The 25410-nt window shown below is 43.3% G+C and overlaps 1 protein-coding gene across 3 annotated transcripts in view; it reads right to left on the minus strand.

The window, feature by feature from the left end:
• Positions 1-24089, minus strand: part of unc13bb (unc-13 homolog Bb (C. elegans)) — a 754941-nt gene extending 730852 nt beyond the window's left edge. For all 3 annotated transcript variants that reach the window (XM_078550332.1, XM_078550323.1, XM_078550314.1), the window contains exon 1: positions 23880-24089. In XM_078550332.1, the coding sequence (XP_078406458.1) occupies positions 23880-23901 (22 nt within the window). In that variant the 5' untranslated portion in view covers positions 23902-24089. The remainder of the gene's footprint in view (positions 1-23879) is intronic.
• Positions 24090-25410: the final 1321 nt, after the last annotated feature.

A 25410-nucleotide genomic window follows, 5' to 3' on the forward strand; every position in this document is an offset into this window, starting at 1 on the left:
AAAGCACCATGTAAAGAGATCATTAAAAAGGTGCATAAAAAGCGGCAGTACATACTATTTGCTTGTTTATGCAAAGACTGGCTTCTGCAAACACCCTTCATTCACACTTCAAAGCTAATAGTTCAAAAGATCTTGCACCTCATTTTAATCCAGCACTGACTGAGAACAAGTATATTGATATTGCATAATGTCATTTTGAGACCATGGTAACCTTTCAAAACGTAGAATCAAATACATGCTCAGCTTTCATAAAGAACATATCCTGCAAACAAAATTATTGCTTTAGAATTATCTTTTAAAACGAGGATTCTAACAGTGCACATTGTATAAAAAATGTTAAATTAGAGGCGATTCAAAGATTTTTCCCCACTGTATATATTTAGAATGAACCATTACGATTAGAATTTTATAATACATTTTATTTTAGTGCTGAAATAATATGACAGTTCTCAAAAGGGATAACATTTCAGTGCTAGCAACAAGTTTTGTTAAAGTCATACTCTCCTAGGCCTGAACCTTCAGCTCAGTGAGCGGGGGCAGGGCCCACTTGCCAAGGTGTAAAATGACGCACGGTGACGTCGGGCAGGTGTCACACAGGGAACACTCAACGCTTCTGGGCGCACGTCACACTGGGCGGGCCTTAATTGGCCTGCCATGTAAAATGGCGGCACAGACCAGATGGGGGGGCGCCAATCAGGTCCACGCTCGCCCCCGCACAACCCCCCGATGGGGGGAAAATTCTCCCCTTACATTTGGCAAATTCAAAAAAAAAAATCCTGAAAAGTTCAGTGTTTAGGTTTGGCATTTAGTCAAAAAAAAATCACTTATTACAGTTGTACAACTTTTATATCATTTATTCAGGAAACAGGAGCAAGATACACATGTATTCAATTCTCAAAAAGAACTGTTGTCACCACTCAAACTTCTAAAACCATGGTCTGAGAGTCTGCACCCAGGCTGGTAATTTGTTTTTGGCTCAAGTGAAAGAATAAATGCACATTTATTCATGAAAATAAAGCAACAACAAAAAAAGCTTCCATTCTTGAACATGCTCAGCGAGCAAGTTCAATTAGGAGGGCTACCTCACTTTCTTACTGAGTCCTTTCCTGTTAATTATCAATCTTCATTTTGGTTTCTCCTTTAACGTTTCGGCTTATTTAAATTTTATTTGCCATTTATCTTCAGAATTTCTTTCCCTGGCATTATAGTCCAACACATTCACAACATTCATCAGCAGATCACTCATTGAAAAGCATGAAATGTCCCTGAAGGGAAACATTCAAACAGAATTAGTGATTTAGAGGAAAAAACATTTGTTAGCAATTGAATTCAAACGTTGTTTCTTTACTCTGAGCCTATTGCATGCTGCAGATGTATAAATATTCTGTGATTAACAAAACTTGTTCATGATTTTTAGATAGAAGCAAAGAGTACAAAAGCCAAGAAGCTATTCTAAACACATAAAACACTAGCTCGGCCCCCAGCTACAGCATTGTAAGCACCACACTTCAGGAAAGATATGAAGGCTTTAGGGAGGATACAGAAGAGGTTTACTAAAATAGTTACAGGGATGAGGGATTACAGTTGTGTGAATAGGCTGGAGAAACTGGGGTTACTCATCTTAGAATTGAGATAGCTAAAAGGAAGCCAAGAGGAGATTTGTTTAAGGTGTTTAAAATCATGAAAGTTTCGATAAAGAAGCTGCTTCCAATGGCTGAAGGGCTGATAACCAGAGGCCACAGACAGAAGGTTATTGGCAAAGATTGGTGGCAAGAGGAAAAGCTTTTTTTTAATACACCAATGAGTGGTTAGGGTTTCGAATGCACTACCTGATGGGGTGGTGAATACACATTCAATAATAGCCTTCAAAAGGGAATTGGATAAATACTTGAGAGGAGAAAACAATTGCAGAGATATGGGGAGAGAGTAAGGGGAGTGGAACTAGCTGGATTGCTCTTCAAAAGAGCCAGCGAAGACTCAATGGGCAAAATTGACTCCTTCTTTCTGTATTGTATTATTCTATAATTCTAAATTTGACTGTTGTGAAATGAGGCAACTCAGAAATTGAAATAAGTTGGGCAAAGATTCCATGTTGGCAGAAGCACAGCAGTTGAAGTTTAATATACACAAATATAAAGTATTCTATAGGTTAAAAGGTAAAACACATAACACAGCTACTCCATTAATGCCAATAGAATAGCTAAGGATGAGGTTGAAACCTAGGAGTCTTATTAAAGTCCATGCTTAACTTGTCCAACCTTTGGAGACCAGCATTCAAAAAAGCCAACAGAACGCTCAGCTCAGGTGAACACTAGAACCCAAATCAGAGGAATTCATGATTAAGTTGCATAGTTCTCTGTTCAGGTCACACCGTTAAAGACTGGAGAAACTTAAATTTAGAAGTGAAGTGTCTGTGGGGTACAGAAGGTCATTAGTAGTGTGTTAAAGTAAATCCAGAATACTCATTAACATCAACGAGAAGGATAAATCAAGGAGACATAGATCCAAACCTGTTAAAAAATAAATTAAGGATTAGTATCAGGAAATTCTTCTTCACTCAAAATGATTAATATATGCAGGGGAGGCAAAATCTCTGCAATCATTTAAGAGACAATTAGATGCTGCACTAGGGGAAAATCTATGGTCTTTCTGTATGAATGAAAGGAGGACCAAATGACCTTCCTTATTTATAATTATCTGGCGAACCTGAGAATTCATGGAAAACGTGCAGCACTCAAATGCACTTCTTTCACCACTCTACCTTCTCGTCCCACCGTCTTAGAGCTGTAATTAGTCGATTGGTAGTACAGAACTTGAGTATTGCTGAAAGAGGCACGCCCAAGCTTTTCACCTTGCATTCATCAGGACCCTCGCAAGAATACCAATATAAGGGAAAAACAACAATTGATACTCTATGAGAAGAGAGTGCTGATTGGTTGGCAAGTGGACTCTGGTTGGTAGAGGCCTTGCCAAGGAGAATGCACCAGTGATGCTGATGACAGTTAACTGGTAAGCATTGTTTGAAATTTAAACCAGGCAGCTTGACCCGAATTGTGGTCAAGGCATTGCCCTGAATGGCTGTCACTTATTTTGTTTAGCTGAAACAGGCACAATGTGTGTATATGTTCTTTCTGTCTGCAAAGAACAGGGCCCTGTACATGCAGATGCACCACAATGAAGCCGACTGACAATCTTAAATTGGTTGTCAGTGTAATTCTTAGCACACTGAGGATTATTTAGCAGATGTTGTCCAATCATGGAATCACATCTAATGTTGGACACTGTGCGTTGAGTTTTGCAAGCACGGGCTGGTTGGGTATGGTCTGTACCTTGTCCATTGCGAACAGCAGCTGGGACATTGCAGCTTGATACAATCCGCCAGTCTTTGGGACGTTTGGCCTACAGATCTAGCATCACACTGGCACTGAAATTCATATACCACGTTACTCATTTGGGTGATAGGCAGAACGTCTTTTTGGCTTGACGGCAGCATCGTGTTGGTGGTGAATACCACTCGTGTTGTTATTGCGTAGTAGCAACAAGAAACAGCTAGCTTCACCTGTTGCTCGAATTTTTGAGATACTTTGCCCTTCCAGGGTAATCAGAGGTAGACTGGCCACTTTTCATGGCTGAAAGTGATGGCCTTAGGCCCGTTCATGAGTTTGCATGACATACAGCGCAAAATGATCTGATCAGGGTAGCCATTATCTCACAAAATGCCTTTGCTGTGCCCTATTTCAACATCAAGCTTGCATGGTGAGCAAATTGCTCTGACTGTATTTACAAGGTTGCCAATAGGACCATTTTTATAGCACATGGAACTGTAAGAATCCCAACACATTTATTGACCAGTGATGGTAGGCTTGCGGTAGACCATGGTTGAGAATCCCCTGGCAGATTTCGCAACTAGTACGGCAAAGAAGGGAAGTTCATTTGACTGCTCCATTTTAAAGGTGACATTGAGAGCAGGATGGAGCCTATTAAGATATGTAAGGAAATTATTACATACAGCTGCAGATTTAAATATAGCGAATATATCATTCACATATCGGAAATATGCAAGGGGTAGGAGGTTAGGTGTCATTCCATCAAAGACACGTTCTCATGGAACCAAACAAAGATTTTGCTAGAGCTGGGCCTAGAAGGGATCCCATGGCAACACCATCTATTTGGGCATACATGGTGTCATTAAAACTGAACTCAACTGCACAAGTTGCCAAGTTCATAAGCTCAATGAATGCTAATTCACGCAATGGTGGGGGGTCTGGATTGCCATAATATAGTGCTGCAGTGCAAATATCTATGGCTTCCTTAAGTGGAAGATTGGTGAATAGGCTAACAATGTCAAATGAGCACATGGACACAGCATTGCTATCGATATGCAAGCCCTGTATGGTCTTCGCAAATGTGAAGGAATCCTTCACCATGTATGCGGAAAACTTGCTCAAAACTAGTTGTAACAATTCACCCAACTATTTGGCCAATTCATGTTGTGTAGAACTAGTCATAGATAAGATGGGGCGTAAAGGGACACCACTTGTGTGTGTCGTGGGCAGCCCATATATATGCGGATGCAGCAAGCCATAAGGACGAACCCTGCTGTGTGATATATATGACAGGGTTAGTCCTCACTACTAGAGTTGTAATTCTGTAGCTACAAACTAATCTGAAATGTCAATAATGCATGAAATGGAACAAGGATGAGTGTGTTCATTGTAAAAACACAATCAATTCAGAATAGGGATATCCTGGGCAAATACTGCCCTCTGGCATTACTGTATCTAATTGGGACCGGTGGGACTATCAAATTTGGGAAAAGATGCTTCAAGTAATAGCAATATAATTTTGGAAATTATCAGCTAGGGATGGAAAAATTCTTCCTGTGCATTTATTCAGGACCCACCTCCTTTCAAGGTCAGGGAACTTCCTGTGGTGACTGCACCCATCTTTAGCATTTACTGTTTATTGGATGACATGTAAGGGAAGATACAGGGCTATAGTTATACTATAGTTACAACTATTTAAGTGCACCATGCTTTATGATACAGATGGTACATATATTTGATGAGGGCGCAGAAAGCAGGAGAGACTTCTGTTTGACTTCGGGAGAGAGAGATTAAAACAGCGAGCCTCAAGTAGGAGTAAGGGTAAAATAAAAGCAAGGGTCCATATTCTATTCAGTTAAGATATGTCCGTGGAGCTCAGTCCCGGTGATTTGCACATCCTGCGCTATCCTAGACACTCCTGGCGATCTGGATGACCATGTGTGCAGGAGGTGCCTCCAACTGGAGCAGCTCGAGCTCTGGGCTTTGGAGCTTGAGCGGCAGCTGGGGGTGCTACAGTGCATTCACAAGGCTGAAAGGTTTGTGGATAGCACGTTTCAGGACGTGGTCACCCTGCAGCTTAAGGAAGTGCAAGCAGAGAGGGAATGGATGACCGCCAGACAGGAGAAGGGGACCAGGCAGGTAGTGAGGGAATCCCCCGAGCACATCTCACTGCAAAAACCGTTTTGCGGCCTTGGAAAACAGTGAGAGTGACGGTTCCTCTGTGGAGGCCAACCAGAACCAAGGCCATGGCATTGTGAGTGGTTCAGCTGCTGGGGGGGGGGGGGGGGGGGGGGGGCACGGCGGCGACGGCGCTAGTGGTAGGGGGTTCGTTAGTGAGGGGAGTGGACAGGCACTTCTGCAGCCGTAGACGTGACTCCAGGATGGTATGTTACCTCTTGGGTGCCAGGGTCAAGATGTCACAGAGCGGCTGCAGGGCATTCTGAAGGGGGAGGGTGAACACCCAGGGATCATGGTCATGGACCAATGACATAGGAAGAAAGAAAAACAAGGTCCTGCAAGCAGACTTTAGGGATTTATGTAGGAAATTGAAAGGCAGGACTTCAAAAGGTAGTAATTTCCAGATTAATCCCAGTGCCACGCAGTAGTGAGTATAAGAACGGAAGGATAGAGCAGATTAATGTGTGGCTTGAGAGGTGGTACAGGAGGGAGGGCTTTAGATTCCCAGGGCATTGGAACAGTTTCTGGGGGAGGTGGGACCTGTACAAGTTGGACGGGTTACATCTGAACAGGAACAGGACCAACATCCTCACGAGAAGGTTTGCAAATGCTGTTGGGGCGGATTCAAACTAAATTGGCCGGCATTGGGATCCTGAAAAGTAGTTCAGAGGGGAGAGGAGCTGAGATGGAATTAGAAGTTAAAACTCTAGTAAGTGAGTTTGGAAGACAGAGGAAATATAGGCTAGACAAGAAAGAAGTGAGTTTAACAAGGCTAAATGGAATATATTTCAGTGTAAAAAGCCTGAAGAATAAAACAGACAAGCTGAGGGCGTAGATAGACACGTGGGGGTATAATATCATAGCTATGACTGAGACTTGGCTAAAAGGGCAGGATTGGCTCAACATTCCTGGTCAAAGGGTATTCGGACAAGATAGAGAGGGGGATAGAAGAGGAGCCGGGGAGTCACAATATTGATCACGGAATCAATTTATAGCAGTGAGGAGGGATGATATCCTGGAAGGATCATCAAATGAGGCCATATGGGTTGAAGTTAAAAAACACAAAAGGGGCAAACACACTGTTAGGTATGTACTATAAGCCTCCAGTCAGGGAGAGATAGAGGATCAAATACATAATCAAGTTTCAGAGAAGTGTAAGAATAATAAGGCAGTAATAGTAGGAGATTTTAACTACCCAAATGTTAACTGGGATAGTTTTAGTGTGCAAGGTAGGGAGGGAGCAAAGTTCTTAAGTTGCATCCAGGAGAACTTTTTTAGCCAGTACGTGGAAAGCCCAATTAGGGAGGGAGCAGTTCTGGACCTAATATTCAGAAATGAACTCGGGCAGGCGGAAGGCATATCCGTGGGGGAGCATTTTGGAGATAGTGACCATAACTCAATTAGATTTAGGATAGTTATGGAGAAGAATAAGGTTGGGCCAGGAATAAAAGTTCTAAACTGCAGAAAGGGCAATTTTACTAAGATGAGATACGATTTGGCCCAAGTGGACTGGGAGCAGTTACTTGCAGATAAAACTGTGTTCGAGCAGTGGGAGGCATTCTAGGAGTTAACAGCAAGAGTACAGGGTAAATATGTTCCCATAAAGACAAAGCGGAGGGGACCAAGTCTGGGGAACCCTGATGTCAAGGGGCATAAAGGTTGGGATTAAGAAAAAAAGAAGCTTATGGCAGATACCAAGAGCTCAATAGGGCAAAGTCCCTAAAGGGACTATAAAAATTGCAGACTTAAAAAGGAAATTAGGAAAGCTAAGAGCATGCATGAGAAAGCATTGGAGAGTAGAATAAAGGAAAGCCCAAAGGAGTTCTTTAAATATATAAAGAGCAAGAGAATAACTAGGGAAAGAGTTGGGCCAATCAGGGAACATAGACGTAATCTGTGTGTGGACCCGGAAGACTTGGGTGTAGTCTTCAATAAATACTTTGCATCGGTCTCCACAATGGAAAAGGACGATACTAGTCTAGACATCAGGGTGGAGCACTGTGAAATATTAGAGGAAATTAACATAGAGAGGAGGTACTAGCGGGTTCAGCGGCCTTAAAAGTGGATAAATCCACAGGCCCAGATGAGATGTATCCCAGGCTGTTGAGGGAGGCAAGGGAAGGGATATCAGGGGCCCTGGCAGTAATTTTCGAATCCTCTCTGGCCACAGGTGAGGTGTCAGAGGGCTGCTAACGTTGTCCCATTATTAAAAAAGGGAGGAAGGGATAGACCAGGAAATTGCAGGCCAGTCAGTTTAACCTCAGTGGTGGGGAAGTTACTAGAAAGAATTCTGAGGGACAGAATATATCTGCACTTGGAGAGACACGGATTAATCAGGGATAGTCAGCATGGATTTGTTAAGGGAAGGTTGTGTTTGACAAATTTGATTGAACCTTTTGAAGAGGTAACCAAGAGTGTTGAGGGTACTGCATTTGATGTGGTCTACATGGACTTTAGCAAGGCTTTTGATAAAGTCCCTCATGGCAGACTAGTCAAGAAAGTAAAAGCCCATGGAATCCAAGGCAAAGTGGCACATTGGATCCAAAATTGGCTGAGAGACAGGAAGCAGAGGGTGATGGTAGAGGGATGTTTCTGTGACTGGAAGTCTGTTTCCAGTGGGGTTCCACAGGGCTCGGTGTTGAGGCTCTTGCAGTTTGTGCTGCACATAAATAACTTGGACTTAAGTGTAGTGGGTATGATCAAGATGTTCACAGATGACACAAAAATTGGTAGGGTGGTAAATATTGAGGAGGATAGCAGTAAACTGCAGGAGGATATCAATGGACTGGTCTGGTGGGCAGAGCAGTGGCAAATGGAATTCAACGTGGAAAATTGTGAGGTAATGCACTTGGGGATGGCTATCAAGGCAAGGGATAACACTATGAATGGTAGGACCTGGGATAATTGAAGATTAGAGAGACCTTGGTGTGCATATTCACAGATCCCGGAGGGTAGCAGGGCAGGTAGATAAAAAGGCATATGGGATACTTGCCTTTATTAGCCGAGGCATAGAATACAAAAGCAGGGAGATTATACTGGATCTGTATAAAACGTTGGTTCAGCCACAACTGGAGTACTGCGTGCAGTCTTAAAGGAAGGATGTGAATGCAATGGAGTGGGTGCAGAGGAGATTTACCAGGATGCTGCCTGGGCTGGAGGGTCTGAGCTATGAGAAAAGATTGGATAGGCTGGGGTTGTTTTCCTTGGAGCAGCAAAGATTGAGAGGGGACCTGATAGAGGTGTATAAGATTATGATGGGCATAGATAGGGTAGATAGGAAGGCACTTTTTCCATTAGTAGAGGGGTCAATAACCAGGGGGCATAGATTTAAGGTAAGAGGTAGAAGGCTAAGGGGGAGTGGAGGTGAAATTTTTTCACCCAGAGGGTGGTGGGAGTCCAGAGCTCACTGCCTGAAAAGGGTGATTAAGTCAGAAACTCTCGTAACATCTAAGAAATATTTAGATATTCACTTGCGTTGCCATAGCCTCCAGGGCTATGGCCCAAGCGCTGGAAAATGGGATTAGTGTAGTCAGATCTTTGTTGACCAGCACAGACACAAAGGACCAAATGGCCTCCTTCTATGCTGTAAACGTCTATGAGTCTATATTGATCTGCATATCACATTTGAACAGTTTCTTTTAAATCTTACATGAAATAATTCATAAAAAGATAAGATTATCCTTAATAAATATGTCATTTGAGAGTAGTATATGCAGCTGAAGAGGTAGCATACAGCAGAGCCTACACACTACAATACCATATAATTTGAGCAGTATGCAAACTGAAAAAAGACTGGGGACCAGGATCCGAAACATCATTTACACTGTTGTTACAAATGCACAAAAACAGTGAATTTTCGGTCAGTGTTGGCCAGAATCTCGTCAACAAACACTGTGAAACATTCATTTTTTGTCTTACTGTACACCCTGTACTGCCAATTTTCTCAAGTTGCATACAGGTGATTTGCATCAAACCTGATACAAAAAAATCTGAGCTCTTCAACTATTAATCAAAGCTAAGCACGTATCAGACAGGCAATTTAGTGCCTTGAACCTTGCAAACCAAATTGAAACAGCCCTCCAAACAAAGCAAGCAGGAAACAGCATTTAGTTTTGTCATCGTGACCTAAACTCACTGATTTCTAAAGGGCTGAGCTATAAACTGCTACCAATGAAATTGCAGCAAAGCCATTGTGACTGAGAATAGTTAAAGCTATAAGAATTGGGTGCCACTCAAACAAAGCCCCTTAATACAGGGCTAAGAAACTGTATAATCAAAGAAATAAACAAACCTTCTAATTTGGAAAGAATGGCATTTTAAACACCATTTAAGTCACTTACCTCTCCCATTAGTGAACCACCTTCTTTCTCCAAAGCAGTCCCTCAGAATCGAGAGTGACTCGCTTCCACTCCAGTTCAATGCATTTAATGAATGCTAACCAGTCCAATGCATGATCCAAAGCCTCTACCACATGGGGTAGGTAAATGCATTACTTGAAGAGCTGTGCACTCCTTTTGCTGCCTGGACTTGGCCTCTTCAGGCTCCCAAAGTCTCTCCAGGTACCCAGTGTCCCAAATGTTTCTTCTCCATTTTTGGAAGTCACAGGCTATGAAGAGGACAGGATGTTCGATCGCTTCAGCGATTCTTTAGGAACATCTATAACATGTTTCTTCAACCCTAAAGCACGCCCTTTTTGCCCTGCTGAGAATCTCTTGTGAGAATCTCAGAGTCAGGAATATGTTATCAGACATGCAAACAAAGTGAAACAGCCATTGAAGCTGGTTTGGGGTGATTAGTGCCTCAATGCTGGCTTGGGTGAGTATGCTAACATTAGGCCACCTATACTGCCAATAAATTTGAAAGATTTTGCAGAGACAACGTACTTCTTCAATGCCTTAGGGTGCCTGATGTGGATTGTCCAAGTCTCCGAAGTATATAGCAGTGAGGGGATAACTGCTGCCCAGTAAACCATGACCTTCGTGCATGGAGGTCCTGGCCCTTGAATACTCATCACCTCAATCAGCCGAAGACTAGGCTGGCACATTCAATGGGGTGGTGGATTTCATCATCTGGCACCGTGGCACAGGAGGCCATTCAAGAGGGAGGAGCAAAAAGACAAGTGGCAGTTGTAGGGGATTCTATAATTAGGGGAATTGACAGCATCCTTTGTAAGCAGAATCAAGAGTCCCGCATGGTATGTTGCCTGCCCGGTGCCAGGGTGAGGGACATCTCTGACCGGCTTGAAAGAATATTGGAGAGGGAGGGGGAGGATCCAGTTGTTGTGGTCCACGTCGGGACAAATAACATAGTTAAGACTAGGAAAGAGGACCTGTTTGGGGATTATCAGGAACTAGGAACTAAATTAAAGAACAGGTCCTCAAGTAATCTCCGGATTACTACCCGAGCCACATGCAAATTGGCATAGGGACGCATACTGCTGGACCAATCAACGCCTAATCCAATCTAGTATCACCATCAAACTGGCTGCTAAACATCAGCAATGGACACACAGCTGCAAGAAAATTAACACTGAAGTTCAAGGATCCCGCAAAGGCAGCTCTTGTCAGCCAGTGCCTCACAGGCAACTTCTCTATTCCCAGTCAACAGAAGCTGGGCCACTCTGAAGTCCACCCTGATCAGCAACTGCAAAGTTCCTGGCTTCTCCACAAGGAAGCAGAGACTAGTTTGAAGAGAATGACCAAGAAATACAGGAACTTATCAACTTCAAGTGCAAAGCATTCATAGACTAGAAACATCACCACAATTCAAGGCAAAAAGCAGCAGACTTAAAGGCAGCGGTGCAACAAAAAACATAAAACATCAATGAACAAATGGTGGGTGGAAAGAGCACAAGATGTCCAACAACTTGCGGCAAACCACAACATGTGTGTGTTCTTTCAGCATTGTTAAGGTTGTCTACGGCTCAAATGCTCCAGGGTCCACCTAGCTGAGAACCAAGAATGGAGGAATGTTTATCAAGGACAGAAAGGGAGTCAGTGTTTGTCAGAGGAAACATTTCCAAGAGTTCCTCAACTGAGACCATGTCTTTGACCAAAGTGTGCTTGATTCCATCCCTCAGTACTTGACTCAATCTCCACACTACCGGAAAGAAATAGAAAAAGCCAATCATCAGCTGAAAAACAACAAGGCCTCTGGAGCAGATGGAATCCCTGCCTAAATCCTAAAACCTAGCAGAAATTCGCTCCTGGCACGGTTGCACAGCCTCATATCCCTTACCTGGGAAGAAGGGGCATGCTGGGGGATCTCAGGGATGGAGCAATTGTGACAATCTTCAAGATAAGAGACAAATCCAAATCTGATAATTACAGGGGAGTCTCCCTGCATTTATCATCGAGAAAATAATTGCAAGGATCCTCCCTAATCGTCTTCTCCCAATGGCCAAAGAGTTCCTCTCGGGGTCGCAATGTGGATTTCACCCACTGTGGAGCATTTCAAATATGAACTTCAGCACGTAGCAAATCCAGGGAAAATGAATGGAGCAGCAGCAACCGCCCCTGTACGGCCTTTTTCAACCTCACAAAACCTTTAACTCTAACAATCGGGAAGGTTTATGCAATGTCTTCCTTAAATTTGGCTGCACTCAAATTTGTCACCATCCTTCACCTACTATATGATCAGATGCAGGCCATGGGCACCATAGACCCTAATCTCAGTGAAGACAGGGGTCAAACAAAGTTGTGCCATCGCACCAGCCCTCTTTTTCATCTTTCTTGCGGAAATTCTACACTTCAGTGAACCATACAAGCAAGGAAGAGAAAAAGTTCAGGAAACATCACTCAGTGCTTGCACACCTGCTAACAGCCTGTAGATTTCCTGCTGCTCATCTCAGCCAGTGAATTGCTCAGAAGTCAAAGTCCTATGTCTGCTGCTTTCGCAAAGGTACTTTACTTTTCCTACCATTTTCTTATGAACAGAAAACAATTTTTTACACAATGATGTAGCACCGTTCTTAACCCAGAAAACAATACTGTACTAAGTAACAGTTTCCATTTGTTCATAGGTCATTCTTTAAGTATGTTGACTCCAGTCAAGAGCTTTTTGCTCATTTTTGTAATATTTTTGGTTACGATAACGCCATCTTACAAATATATTTGTAAAACAATGTAAGATTGCTTTGTTGGATTGTAATTGCTCAATGATAAATCGATCATCTAGTTTGCTTTCTACCATTCTGACAGTCCAATGTCAACAGAGTTTCAACTAATCCTGGGAATCAATCACTATCAATTAAACTGCTACAGACCAAAACAGAAGGCAAGGAAACACCGACCGATAGAAAGCTTCAGGATTCATAGATCCAAAGCCACGCCTTTCTCTCAAGCATGCTATAGTTGCCATATATCAATCATATCTCAAACTGTTTATGCACCCTATCCCAAAATATTATTTTCCGGAGAAGTCTCATTTTAATTTAAATGAAACTATATTACCCACTTTCACCATCTCCCTATGAAGCCAAATGCAGTCATACAAAGTTACTTACATACTGTAAAAATTCCTCTTCAGCTCTTCAGGTTGAATCGTTAAATTCCACTTAACAAAAAGCTTAAATATCTCAAATGTCATGTATGTTCTTAGAGTTATGAATAATAAGACAGTTATGTTTTAAATTGTCTCTTTTAATTTTAGGTTAAAAAAAGAACATCCCAGAATGCGGAATGGTGTGAAATCATAAAGTCTGCCCAGAGACAGGCCCATGTGGTTTGAATGCCATGGGGACAGAGGCCTAAGATGAAATTCATAGAAACTCAAGTACTAGTTTTCACACCTTGATTAAAAAAAAGAGGGGTAGCTGGTTTTGTTGAACACAGACTTGCAGTCTTAGTCAGACAGAGACCTCTTGAGGGGAAGACCGAAAACAGTGCCTGCTGTGCCAAGCAGGGGAAGAGACCATTTTGTGTTAACCACCAAGCAGAAAGTTAGCGAGAAAGGTTCCCTGTTTGATGAGCTGAACCTTATGGAGATTTAAAAGACCCAGAAGCTGCCAGAGGGTGTCTTGCTGCTGGAAGTCAATTCAATTATACTCAGGAGGATTCAGTGAAGGGACTTTTAAAAGGATACTGGAAGACTCTTCCCTGTGGGGCAGGGAGAAGACAGCCTGTTGAATCGTCAGGAGGAATTTGGGACTTTACCAGAAGGCTACATATTTGCTGGCGTAAAGTATAAACATGGCATGGTACTTTCAGTTGTGTTAATTAGTTAATGGGGAAAATACCTTTCCTTTAGTTTAGTGTACTTGTGACGTACGAAGCAACGTTTCGCGGTTGATTTTAATTTGTCCATTGCAGTAAAAATCTTAAAGCATGAAATCTTGAGAGATTCTTTGCGTCAGTCATTGGAAAATTCATATATTCAAAAAGTTAATCTGTCTCGATGGAGATTGTAACACAATTATGTTATAAAATAATTAGAGTTAAATAAAATTTAAATTTGGATTTTTAAAATATAAGGAAGAATCACAATGCAGAAGAGGCCCTTCGGCCCATTGAGTCTGCACCAACACATGAGAAACACCTGATCTACCTACCTAATCCCATTTACCAGCACTTGGCCCATAGCCTTGAATGTTATGATGTGCCAAGTGCTCATCCAGGTACTTTTTAAAGGATGTGAGGCAACCCACCTCCACCAACCTCCCATGCAGCGCATTCCAGACCGTCACCACCCTCTGGGTAAAAAAGTTTTTCCTCACATCCCCCCTAAACCTCCTGCCCCTCACCTTGAACTTATGCCTCCTTGTGACTGACCCTTCAACTAAGGGGAACAGCTGCTCCCTATCCACCCTGTCCATGCCCCTCAATCTTGTACATCTCGATCAGGTCGCCCCTCAGTCTTCTCTGCCCCAACGAAAACAACCCAAGTCTATTAAACCTCTCTTCATAACTTAAATATTTCATCCCAGGCAACATCCTGGTGGATCTCCTCTGCACCCCTTCCAGTGCAATCACATCCTTCCTATAATGTGGCGACCAGAACTGCACACAGTACTCCAGCTGTGGCCTCACCAAGGTTCTATACAACTCCAACATGACCTCCCTACTTTTGTAATCTATGCCTCGATTGATAAAGGCAAGTGTCCCATATGCCTTTTTCACCACCCCACTAACATGCCCCTCTGCCTTCAGAGATCTATGGACACACACGTCAAAGTCCCTTTGTTCCTCAGAACTTCCTAGTGTCATGCCGTTCATGGAATACTTCCTTGTCAAATTACTCCTTCCAAAGTGTATCACCTCACACTTTTCAGGGTTAAATTCCATCTGCCACTTATCTGCCCATTTGACCATCCCGTCTATATCTTCCTGTAGCCCTAGACACTCAGCCTCACTGTTAACCACCCGGCCAATCTTTGTGTCATCCGCAAACTTACTAATCCTACCCCCCACATAGTCATCTATGTCATTTATATAAATGACAAATAATAGGGGACCCAGCACAGATCCCTGTGGTATGCCACTGGACACTGGCTTCCAGTCACTAAAGCATCCTTCTGTCATCACCCTCTGCCTCCTACAACTAAGCCAATTTTGAATCCAATATTTCCAAAAAATACTTGTGTTAACTGACACTTAAATGACAGAAAAAGCTTGCAAAAGGGAGCCACATAAAACACTTACCTGTGTAGATTATTGAACACTAGTTCCGCTACTTTTCAATTCAGATGATTTTTGCATAATCCACCTACATTCCAAACAATGATGGCTATTACAAAACATCTTTTCAATAGCATGCCTAAAACCAGAACATTATGTGGTGACATCTGCTTTTGAACTACACAGCACTTAAATTATCATACTCAAGATAGCATAAAATAGCACACTAGGATCTATCAACACTTTAAACACATGGAAGGAAGGTGGATAGGAGTTTTTAATACAAATTTCTCATATTTATAACATAACATAATCCTTCCACATATTAAGGCTGAATGATCCAATTTTTGTGCTGAATGCTGTCATTATGCTGAAAAACAAAGCTTTCCAATTTTAAGACTGTTGCAACAGTATGACTTGTCTTGTACTCCATTCATTGAAATTTCTCATCCAATTGGCCATCCTTCATGCTCTTGTCTCGACAAGAAGTAACAGCAGGCTTTTCAGCCACCATGAGGCAGAACAGACAAGCCCTGCTTCTGTCCTCATTTATCATTGCATCGTAAGAAACAAGCTTTCCAGTGGGAATCACAAGAGTCCGATTAATATCGTTTTTGGGGTTCAAGATATTTCATTCCTAGTTCAGGCACGGAGACAAGGTTTAATGCTGGTTTAATGCCTATCCAGGACCCGCCACCCCTTCCCGACCCTCAGGCCCCATCCCGTCTTCTAATCCCAGCCCCGGCCATGTATTCACCATACCCCCTGACCTTCCCCTCTCTGATGCTGAACGTTCAGTCTCAGCAAAGGACACAGTTTCATTCCCTTACGCCCTCACCTCAATTAGTTCCGGGCTCGGCATGATGCTGAACTCTTCTTCCGCCACTCACTTCTTTGGGCAGGAGTCCTCCCACCGTTCCACGGATCCTTTCACCCGCCTCCAGTGTTCTCCCTCCACCCAGACCCCTCCCTCTGACCTCTTACCTGCTCTTGATCTTTTCATTGAGAACTGTCGGCGTGACATCGGCCATCCCAATTTCTCTGCTCCTCTCACCCACTCCAACCTGTCTCCGTCTGAACTTGCCACACTCCGTTCTCTCAGGTCCAATCCTGACTTTGTTTTCAAACCCGCTGACAAGGGTGGTGCTGTTGTTGTCTGGCGTATCGACCTCTACTTCGCAGAGGCTGAGCGACAACTCGCAGACACTTCCTCCTACCTCCCCCTGGACCATGACCCCACCACCGAACATCAAGCCATTGTTTCCAGGACTGTCACTGACCTCATCTCCTCTGGAGATCTTCCCTCCACAGCTTCCAACCTCAGAGTCTCCCAACCTCAGACAGCCCGCTTATACCTCCTCCCCAAAATCCACTAACAGGACTATCCTGGTAGACTGATCATGTCAGTCTGTTCCTGCCCCACAGAACTCATTTCTTCTTATCTTGACTCCGTTCTCTCTCCCCTTGTCCAGTCCCTTCCCACTTACATCCGCGATTCCTCTGATGCCCTATATCATATCAACAATTTCCACTTCCCTGGCCCCAACCACATCCGCTTCACCATGGACGCCCAATCCCTCTACACCTCCATCCCCCACCAGGATGGTCTAAGTGCTCTCTGCTTCTTCCTTGAACAGAGGCCCGAACAACCTCCATCCACTGCCACTCTCCTCCGTCTGGCTGAACTTGTTCACTCACTGAACAATTTCTCCTTAAACTCGTCTCACTTCCTCCAAATAAAAGATGTGGCTACGGATACCCACATGGGCCCCAGTTATCCTGTCTCTTTATGGGGTATGTGAAACATTCCTTGTTCCAATCCTACTCAGGCCCCCTCCCACAACTCTTTCTCCAATATTCATTACAAGCCCACCGACTCCCACAGCTACCTCGACTCCTCAAACCCTGCTTCCTGTAAGGACTCCATCCCATTCTCTCAGTTCCTTCGCCTCCGCCGCATCTGTTCCGAAGATGCCACTTTCCTAAACAGTGCTTCTGACATGTCTTCCTTCTTCCTTAATCGGGGTTTCCCACCCATGATGGTTGACAGGGCCCTCATCCATGTCTGACCCATTTCCCACGCATCTGCCCTCACACCTTCCTCTGCCTCCCAGAGCAATGATAGGGTCCCCCTTGTCCTCACTATTCAACCTCCCAGACTCCGTATTCAAAGGATCATCCTCCGCCATTTCCACCAAGTCCAGCATGATGCCACTACCAAACACATCTTCCCTTCACCCCTCCTCCCCATCGGCATTCCATAGGGGCCGTTTCCTCCGGGACACCCTGGTCCAGTCTTCCATCATCCCCAGCACCTCAACCCCCTCCCACGGCACCTTCCTATGCAATCGCAGAAGGTGCAACACCTGCCCCTTTACTTCCCCCCTCCTCACCGTCCAAGGGCCCAAACACTCCTTTCAAGTGAAGCAGCATTTCACTTGCACTTCCCTCAATTTAGTCTACGGCATTCGCAGCTCCAAAATGCAGTCTCCTCTACATTGGAGAGACCAAACGCAGATTGGGTGACCGCTTTGCAGAACACCTTCGGTCTGTCCGCAAGCATGACCCGGACCTTCCTGTCGCTTGCCATTTCAACACACCACCCTGCTCTCATGCCCACATGTCCGTCCTTGGCTTGCTGCAATGTTCCAATGAAGCTCAGCGCAAACTGGAGGAACAGCACCTCATCTTCCGGCACTTTACAGCCTTCCGGATTTAACATTGAGTTCAACAACTTCAGATCATGAATTCTCTCCTCCATCCTCTCCCCTTTTTGATCCTCCTTTTCTCAAATATTTATTTCTTAATTTTTATATATACATTTTTTTCCCACCTATTTCTATTATTGTTTTAAAAATTGATTTCCATTCATTGTTTTATTCCCACCTTTTAGCCTATTTTGATCCTTGCTCCCACGCCGTCCCCTCCCCCCACCACACCCCCACTCGGGCCATCTGTCACTGGCTCATCCTGCTTTCTGCTCTTCATGTCACCATTAGCACCTCCTTTAGCCAGTATCACCACCATCAACACCCCTTCAACCTTTTGTTTATGACATATTTTGCAATTTCTCCTTTACCTCCACCTATCACTGGCCTTCTATCCAGCTTCATCAGTCCCACCCCGCCCTTATACAGTTTATATTTCACCACATTTCTACTTCTCTTTAGTTCTGAAGAAGAGTCATCTGGACTCGCAACGTTAACTCTTTCTCTCCACAGGTGCTGTCAGACCTGCTGAGTTTTTTCAGCAATTTTCCAGCAGTGTTCAAGGTTTAATGCACCTGCTGTAGTTCTGGTTTTGATCAGGCTAACTTTTTAAAATGACATGTCGATATAATTTCATCCAAAATGATTAACCTAACCCCAATGTGCCTTAAAGTTTTAAAGAAGTCTACTTTAAATGCAGCAAACTTTCCACTTTTACTGTTCTAAAATTGCAGGGATTTAAATGATAAGTTTTCAAGAAGTTGCTTTATTTTGATGCAGAGTTAGTGGCTCAGATAAGATGAACAAGAGATGAGAAACATCACCATAGTCCTCACCAGTATTACTCTGGGATCAGCTGGGATGAAGGGTGCTGAATCACAACCCTGAGGTGTGCAACCTGTCACTTTTCTCTCTATTCCAACAGCTAAGTACTTCAACAGCCACCTGGGGCAGCATCTGACAGCCTGGACAAGATTGAAAACTTGCAGCTAGAGGAAACCCAACTGTGAGTATCAACCACAGCTGTGATTCCAATCTGGTCCACGTTGAATTATGCAGTATTAAAAAGAACCAATTGCTAAATTTCCATACTTGTGAGTTGAAGGAACTGGAATCTTTTAAGTGAACCTTCCTGAAATATGAAGCACACATTTGAAAAGCTGTTAGAAACTGCTTGCATGTATGCCATTCCTGAATCAACTGTAAAATATAGTTTTGTTTACTCTGTTCACTATTGTTAGTCCATCATGAGACATCATTTCCATTTTAATATGAAATGCACAACAGGGCAAGCTAAAAACGTCACAGACAAAATTATACCACTGACTCCAAAGTTTTTAGCTAAATTAATCGATCTACATTACATATTATTCTGTAAAAGGTATTTATAATGTATTCACTGATAAAGGATATGCCATTAGGATACTGTAATTATCTGCATTCCTAGATGAAACCTAACCTAACATTGGTACACTGGTGAATATATTTTAAAAACACCATTTCTAATACTCAACATATTTACCTGATCTGCATTTTAATGACACCAACTCCATTTCTTGAATTTACATTCTCTTTCCATTATGGCTTAAATTTTGGATAAATATCGAAAGGCGATTCGTGTTTTAATATTCTGTGATTTTACATATTCTCCTGATTGAGTGTCACAGAACATGACCTGTCACAACCAACACCCTATTCCACCAGCGAGACAAGTACAAGACCTCGTGGCAACACTCACGGTCCAAACACTGGAACAGGCACCAACAACTGCTGGACTCATCACCGCCTTATCCGATCTACCATCACCATCAGCCTGACCCCAAAACATTGCCAGCAAAAGAAGCGATGTCGCAAGAAAATTAACATTGAAGCTCTCAAAGATCCCATCAAGGCATCCCTCCTCATTCAGTGGCTCACTGCCAATCTCTCAACTTTCAGCTACCAGGAGCTAAAGTGTGCTCATAGTGCTTGGTCAACAATAAAGTCCACCATAACAAGCACCTGTGAAGAGGTACTTGGTCTCTCTACCAGGAAACATCATGACTGGTTTGACAAAAACAACCAAGCAATACAGGACACAATAGAGCATAAGTGCAAAGCTTTTGCAGACTGTAAACCTCACCAAACTTCAAGATTAAAAGCAACAGTCCTACAAAGGCGGCTGAAGGTAGGGGTACAGCATAAAACCCACGTCAAAGAACAAATAGAGTAGGAAAAAGCACAGGAGATCCAACAACTCGCAGGTACCGACATGCGTGGTTTCTTTAGTGTTGTCAAGACGATCTAGGATCCAAGCACTCAGCCACTTTGTTGACAGCCATGAATGGAGGGGAGCTCATCAAGGACACTCACTGAAGAGAGCATTTTGAAGAACTCCTCAACTGAGACTCTGTCTTTGACTTGAACGTCCTCAACTCCATTCGTCAATACCCAAACTGGCTAGTCTCGGCACTACCAGAGTCCAGAGCAAAGTCGAAAAAGTCATTCAACAGTTGAAAGGCAACCAGGTCTTGACAGAAGATGGAATCCCTACTGAAATTCTGAAACACAGCAGAGAACACACTCCTGGCATGGCTGCACAACCTCATACAAGAAGAAGAGTGCATGCCGGGGGGGCTGTGATTGTGACTATATTCAAGAAGGGAGACAAGTCAGGTTTTTCAACCTCAAAAATGCCTTTGAATCTGTAAACTTCAAAGGTTAATGGAGCATCCTCCTCAAATTTGGTTTCCCTCAGAAAGTTATCATCCTCTGCCTACTCCACGATGGCATGCATGCCATGATCATCACCAATGGAACAACCACACACCATGTCTTAGTGAATACTGGGGTCAGAAAAGGCTGTGTTATTGCACCAACCCCCTTTTTCACTGCAATATAGCACCTCACCTCCAGCAAATTACCCACAGGAGCGGAGATAATCTATAGAACAAACAGGAAACTGTTCAACCTACGTTGCCCTCAATCCAAAACCAAAATCGCTCCAACCTCAGCCATAGAGCTTGTGTAGGTGTCACTCAGAAACTGAGCTCCAGGTCAGTACCAACTCAATCTCAATCAATTTTTGCAAACGAGAAGATGGGCCATTCACTGAACACATGGAAAATTAAGGACCCTTCCCACCAGCTCCCACAGCACAACGCCTTCCCCCAGATCCTGGAAAATGTGGACCATTTTCCAAATCTTGTGAGCCTCCTCTCAACAAAGGCAAACATAGATGACAAAATTCATGATCAACTAAAACAATCCATATCTGCCTTCGATCGACCGAGAAGAGTATTCGAGGAGCAGGATCACAAACCTGAGACTAAGATCATGGTTTACCGGGTGGCAGTGATCTCCGCACTCCTATATGCTTCAGAGACTTGGACAATATACAACAGGCACCTCAAAGCACTGGAAAAATAGTCAGCAGTGAACCTTCGCAGGATCCTCCAAATCCAGTGTCAAGAAAGGCAGTTCAACAGCAGCATCCTCTCCCAACCCAACATGCCCACCATTGAGACGCTAATCACTCAAAACCAACTCTGCTGGGCAGGACATGTCGTTAGTTTGCCTGACACCAGACTCCCAAAACAACCTTTCTACTTGGAACTTGATTGCAACAGAGATTCCCAGGAGTACAGCAGAATTTAGGGCTGTCCTCAAAGCATCCCTGAAGAGATCAAACATCCCTGTCGACTCATGGGTTTTTGAATGGCGAAAATGGAGAAAATTATTTGGGAAGGCACCAAACACAGAGACACTGCGTCGGGAGCACACAAAGGTTAAATTAAGGCATCTGAGAGAGCATGCAAACCTCCAAACACCTCACCTGCCCAACCCTTCAAGCACCACCAATCCCACATGTGGCAGTCTGCAGATCGCACACAAGATTTATCAGCCATCTCAGAACCCATCGAACTACCAGTGGACACAATTCATTTTCGATCCAGGTGGGCTGTCTAAGAAGAGACTGCTGAAGACACCATCTGATAAGAATAACCGAAATTTTGCATAATTGCACATGTAGAGCTCTGCTTCCCAGCCTCTCACTCCAAGAGCCAGCCATACCTTTCCTAGTATTACATATTTCAATAAGCCTTGTTAAACTTCAAAAATTTAATTTAAATTCGTTTAACTACAAATGCAAATCAAGGCACCATCTTCTAGGTTGTTCCACATTTGATGAAAAATACCAAACTAATAGTAGTTCAGCTGTAGTTGTACTGATCTTGCATTGCCACAATACTGAAACCTCTTGGCAAAGACACAATTTGGGTATTTTAACTGTAAGATATCTTAGGCCTCAAGGATAACAATGCAAGAACCGAAAAAATTCACAGCGATGTACAATGCTCCTCTTCAATTGGGTACCAGAATGGAAATTCTCTTGACAACTGTACCTTTTGATCATTAACGAGAGTTTAGTAAATTCTTGAGAAACTGAACATTTCACATTATAAAACTATGTTGGTTAAAGCATCATAATTCCTGCGTTTTCGGAATTGTTTAACTGCTTCATCGAAATTAGAATTTCTCGTTAAGGCTAAACAGCAAATCCGGACTGAACCCGAATTATTGGCAATGCGATAAAAGCAAAATACTGCGGATGCTGGAAATCTGAAATAAAAACAGAAAATGCAGGAAAAACTCAGCAGGTCTGGCAGCATTTGTGGCTAGAGAAACAGAATTAATGCTCGTTAACTCTGTTTCTCTCTCCACAGATGCTGTCAGACCTGCTGAGTTTTCCCTGCATTTTCTGTTTGTATCTTGGCGATGCGATATGGTCATTAACAGTTGGGAAGCGAAGCATCATGCACAGCCCAAGACGGTAATCAGCTGGGCATATTTTCCTCCTCATACAATTAAGGCGCCTAATTTGTCTTGCAATACTTTAAATAGTTCAGATATGCAAAATCATAGTCTTTATGATTGTAAATTGCTGTAAAATCCGATTAAAGAGGGATAGTTTTGGGATCTTTGCAATTGGCAAACAAATTGAATGTTATTTCAATTATAGTAATGAAGAAAGAACCGCAGTGAAATATATTAGAAAGTGATGGCTTCATACAGCCTTGGGTGCACCGTGTTCCATATTCGTGTTTACCGTTTTGAATAACCGGTATTAACCATACTACATTTCGTAGAAGGTGGCAAAATGTATAATTAGTGCGATTACACCAATCATTTGAATCTTAAAAGATAAAAACGATACTGAGTTTTTACTTTCAAAGTTATCTTCATACGTCCAACATTTATAAACGCCCAAAGGAAAGCGAACAAACGCTACGAGAGCAAACTGAAACCTTTCCGCATTACCAAGCTCGGAGCTAACGACTTACATTCTATAACATTTTAATTACTGTCAAAGTTTTCCACTAATACCAAAAGCATCGCAATCAGAGTAAGCACCAAAAGAAATGTATTGATTTAAAATCTGTTCAACCGGTTGCGCTTAAGTGAGGCTCCCCTCGCAGATGCTCCTGTATGCATCCGCAAACCGGAGGTACCTCTGAATTTGTATCGTACCACGTTGATGGCTCATCCCATCTGCTGCAATAGTCGCCCTCCAAGAGGAGGTTTTACATCAGTTACCATACGAACGGACTTGATCATAACCCCAACCTGTTTCAATGGTAAGTGATAGCATCGTATCAGATGAGATCCAAAGTCTATAACTGTATTTAAATCCTGAAGTGATTTTGATAGTTTAAGGATTTCGACTCGAAGGCAAAACATACCAAACACACGATGCGCTGAACGAAAAGTTTCACCGAGTAGCACATATGCACCAGCAGTTTCTGTGAATAATTCCCAGTTCGGTATTTACAAAATAAAGTGATGGTTGCGACAGATCTTCTTGAACCCAGCAACAAGTCTGCTTACTTATTCAAGAGGGGCTACACAACACTTTTCTTTCAGTCTAATGACTGATGCGGAATCTGTGGAGCTGGCAAGCCGATGACTGAAGGCAGGGTGGGTACCACGAATGTGTGCCCCAGGCCTCTCCACCTCCACCACCCTCACCAACCCCTCCCTCCCCAACACACACACCCCTGAGCAACACTCACCTCTCACACAAAGTAGAGACATAGTGTACCAAAGTCCGCCGAACACCGAGGCTGTAAATATCAAACAGGGTTTTACTGGCGGAGAGGAAGTGCTCGCTCCCCGCCCGGCGTCGCTGCTGACATCTCGAAGCAACTCTGAGTCTCTCAGCGCAGCCACTGACAGCCCATCGCCATGTTGATTAGTCTCTTTATTCCAGAGGCGGAAGTACCATGTCTGGGAGGTGGGGGGGGGCGGGGAGGAGGAGGGGGGAGGGAGGGAATGAGCCGTTCCAACCAATGGTGCAGAGCCCCATCCGACCACAGAGCCAATGGGAGAGGGGGGGAGCGCGCGTGGGGCGGGGAGGAGGAGAGGCTTGCAGAGCCGCTCAGTGCGTGATAGTGCTGTCAGGTGAGTGACGTCATGGAACTCAGCGCCTCTCCTGCCGCCAACATTCCGAGTTTCAGGTAAAGCCTTCGCCCCGCTCCATTTCCGGGCACCAAGATCCTCCCAGGCTTGGCTCAGTTTATCACAGATTGCAGCAGCCTCAACCAAACTGCAAAATGCAACTAAATCTGCGTTCGCTTTGTTTTGGTTTGTAGGATTAATTGTACAGTGAGCCCTCTAGGGATTTTAAAGCTGAACAACTTGTAGCCGTGTGTACACAGAAATATATATTTGTCACTTTCTATATTTTTAAGGCGGCAGTGCATGGCTACCTTTTGATAATTGAGCTCTCAGTCGAATTCTTGTATCTATTTTGCGAAACCAAAATAAATTAACCCAAATTAAACCGGATCGATAGTTAGGAGTAGAACACACTATTCAACAGGGTAAAAACAGAATTACCTGGAAAAACTCAGCAAGTCTGGCAGCATCGGCGGAGAAGAAATCAGTCAACGTTTCGAGCCTTCATGGCCCTTCAGCAGAACAGGGTTGTTCACTCTAAGGTAATCTTTTTTAACTAGCTGTATAACTGAATCGCACATAAACACGAGTTCTCACACATTGCAAAGTTTATCTTAGATAAGGAAGTTAAAAATAATTCAAGTTCATTTGAGTTACCGATATGCACAGTTTCCTGTGGATACCCTGCCATCCTCCTACTCATAAACACAAGTCTCACTGAAATATTAAGTGCATAATAGAATAACAGCACAGATGTAAACAGCTCTTCCTCCTTTATAAATATAATATTGATGTTGCAGTTACATATTACAGCATTACCAAAAATCGTTTGCCTTCTCAGTGGAATATAAATAAATCTCAGCGTTCCCACTTAGTTTTATTTAAAAATCAATGCTTTAAAAACAATTTATATGAATATTTAGAGTTCTTCCACATTTCGGTTGACTGTTAATGGATTAAAGATTCCGCGTTGGGATTAAACATTAATTAGCTATAGACATGGTGTGGTGAAGTCATCAACCTGAAAAGTTAACTCTGGTTCTCTCTTCACAGATGCTGCCTGACTTACTGAGTATTTCCAGCAATTGTTTTAGTTCACATTTCCAGCGCCCGCAGTATTTTGCTGTTTTTATACCCATAGACACG

The sequence above is a fragment of the Cetorhinus maximus genome, chromosome 1 (genome assembly GCF_964194155.1).
Source record: "Cetorhinus maximus chromosome 1, sCetMax3.hap1.1, whole genome shotgun sequence".
NCBI classification, from domain to species: Eukaryota; Metazoa; Chordata; class Chondrichthyes; order Lamniformes; family Cetorhinidae; genus Cetorhinus; species Cetorhinus maximus.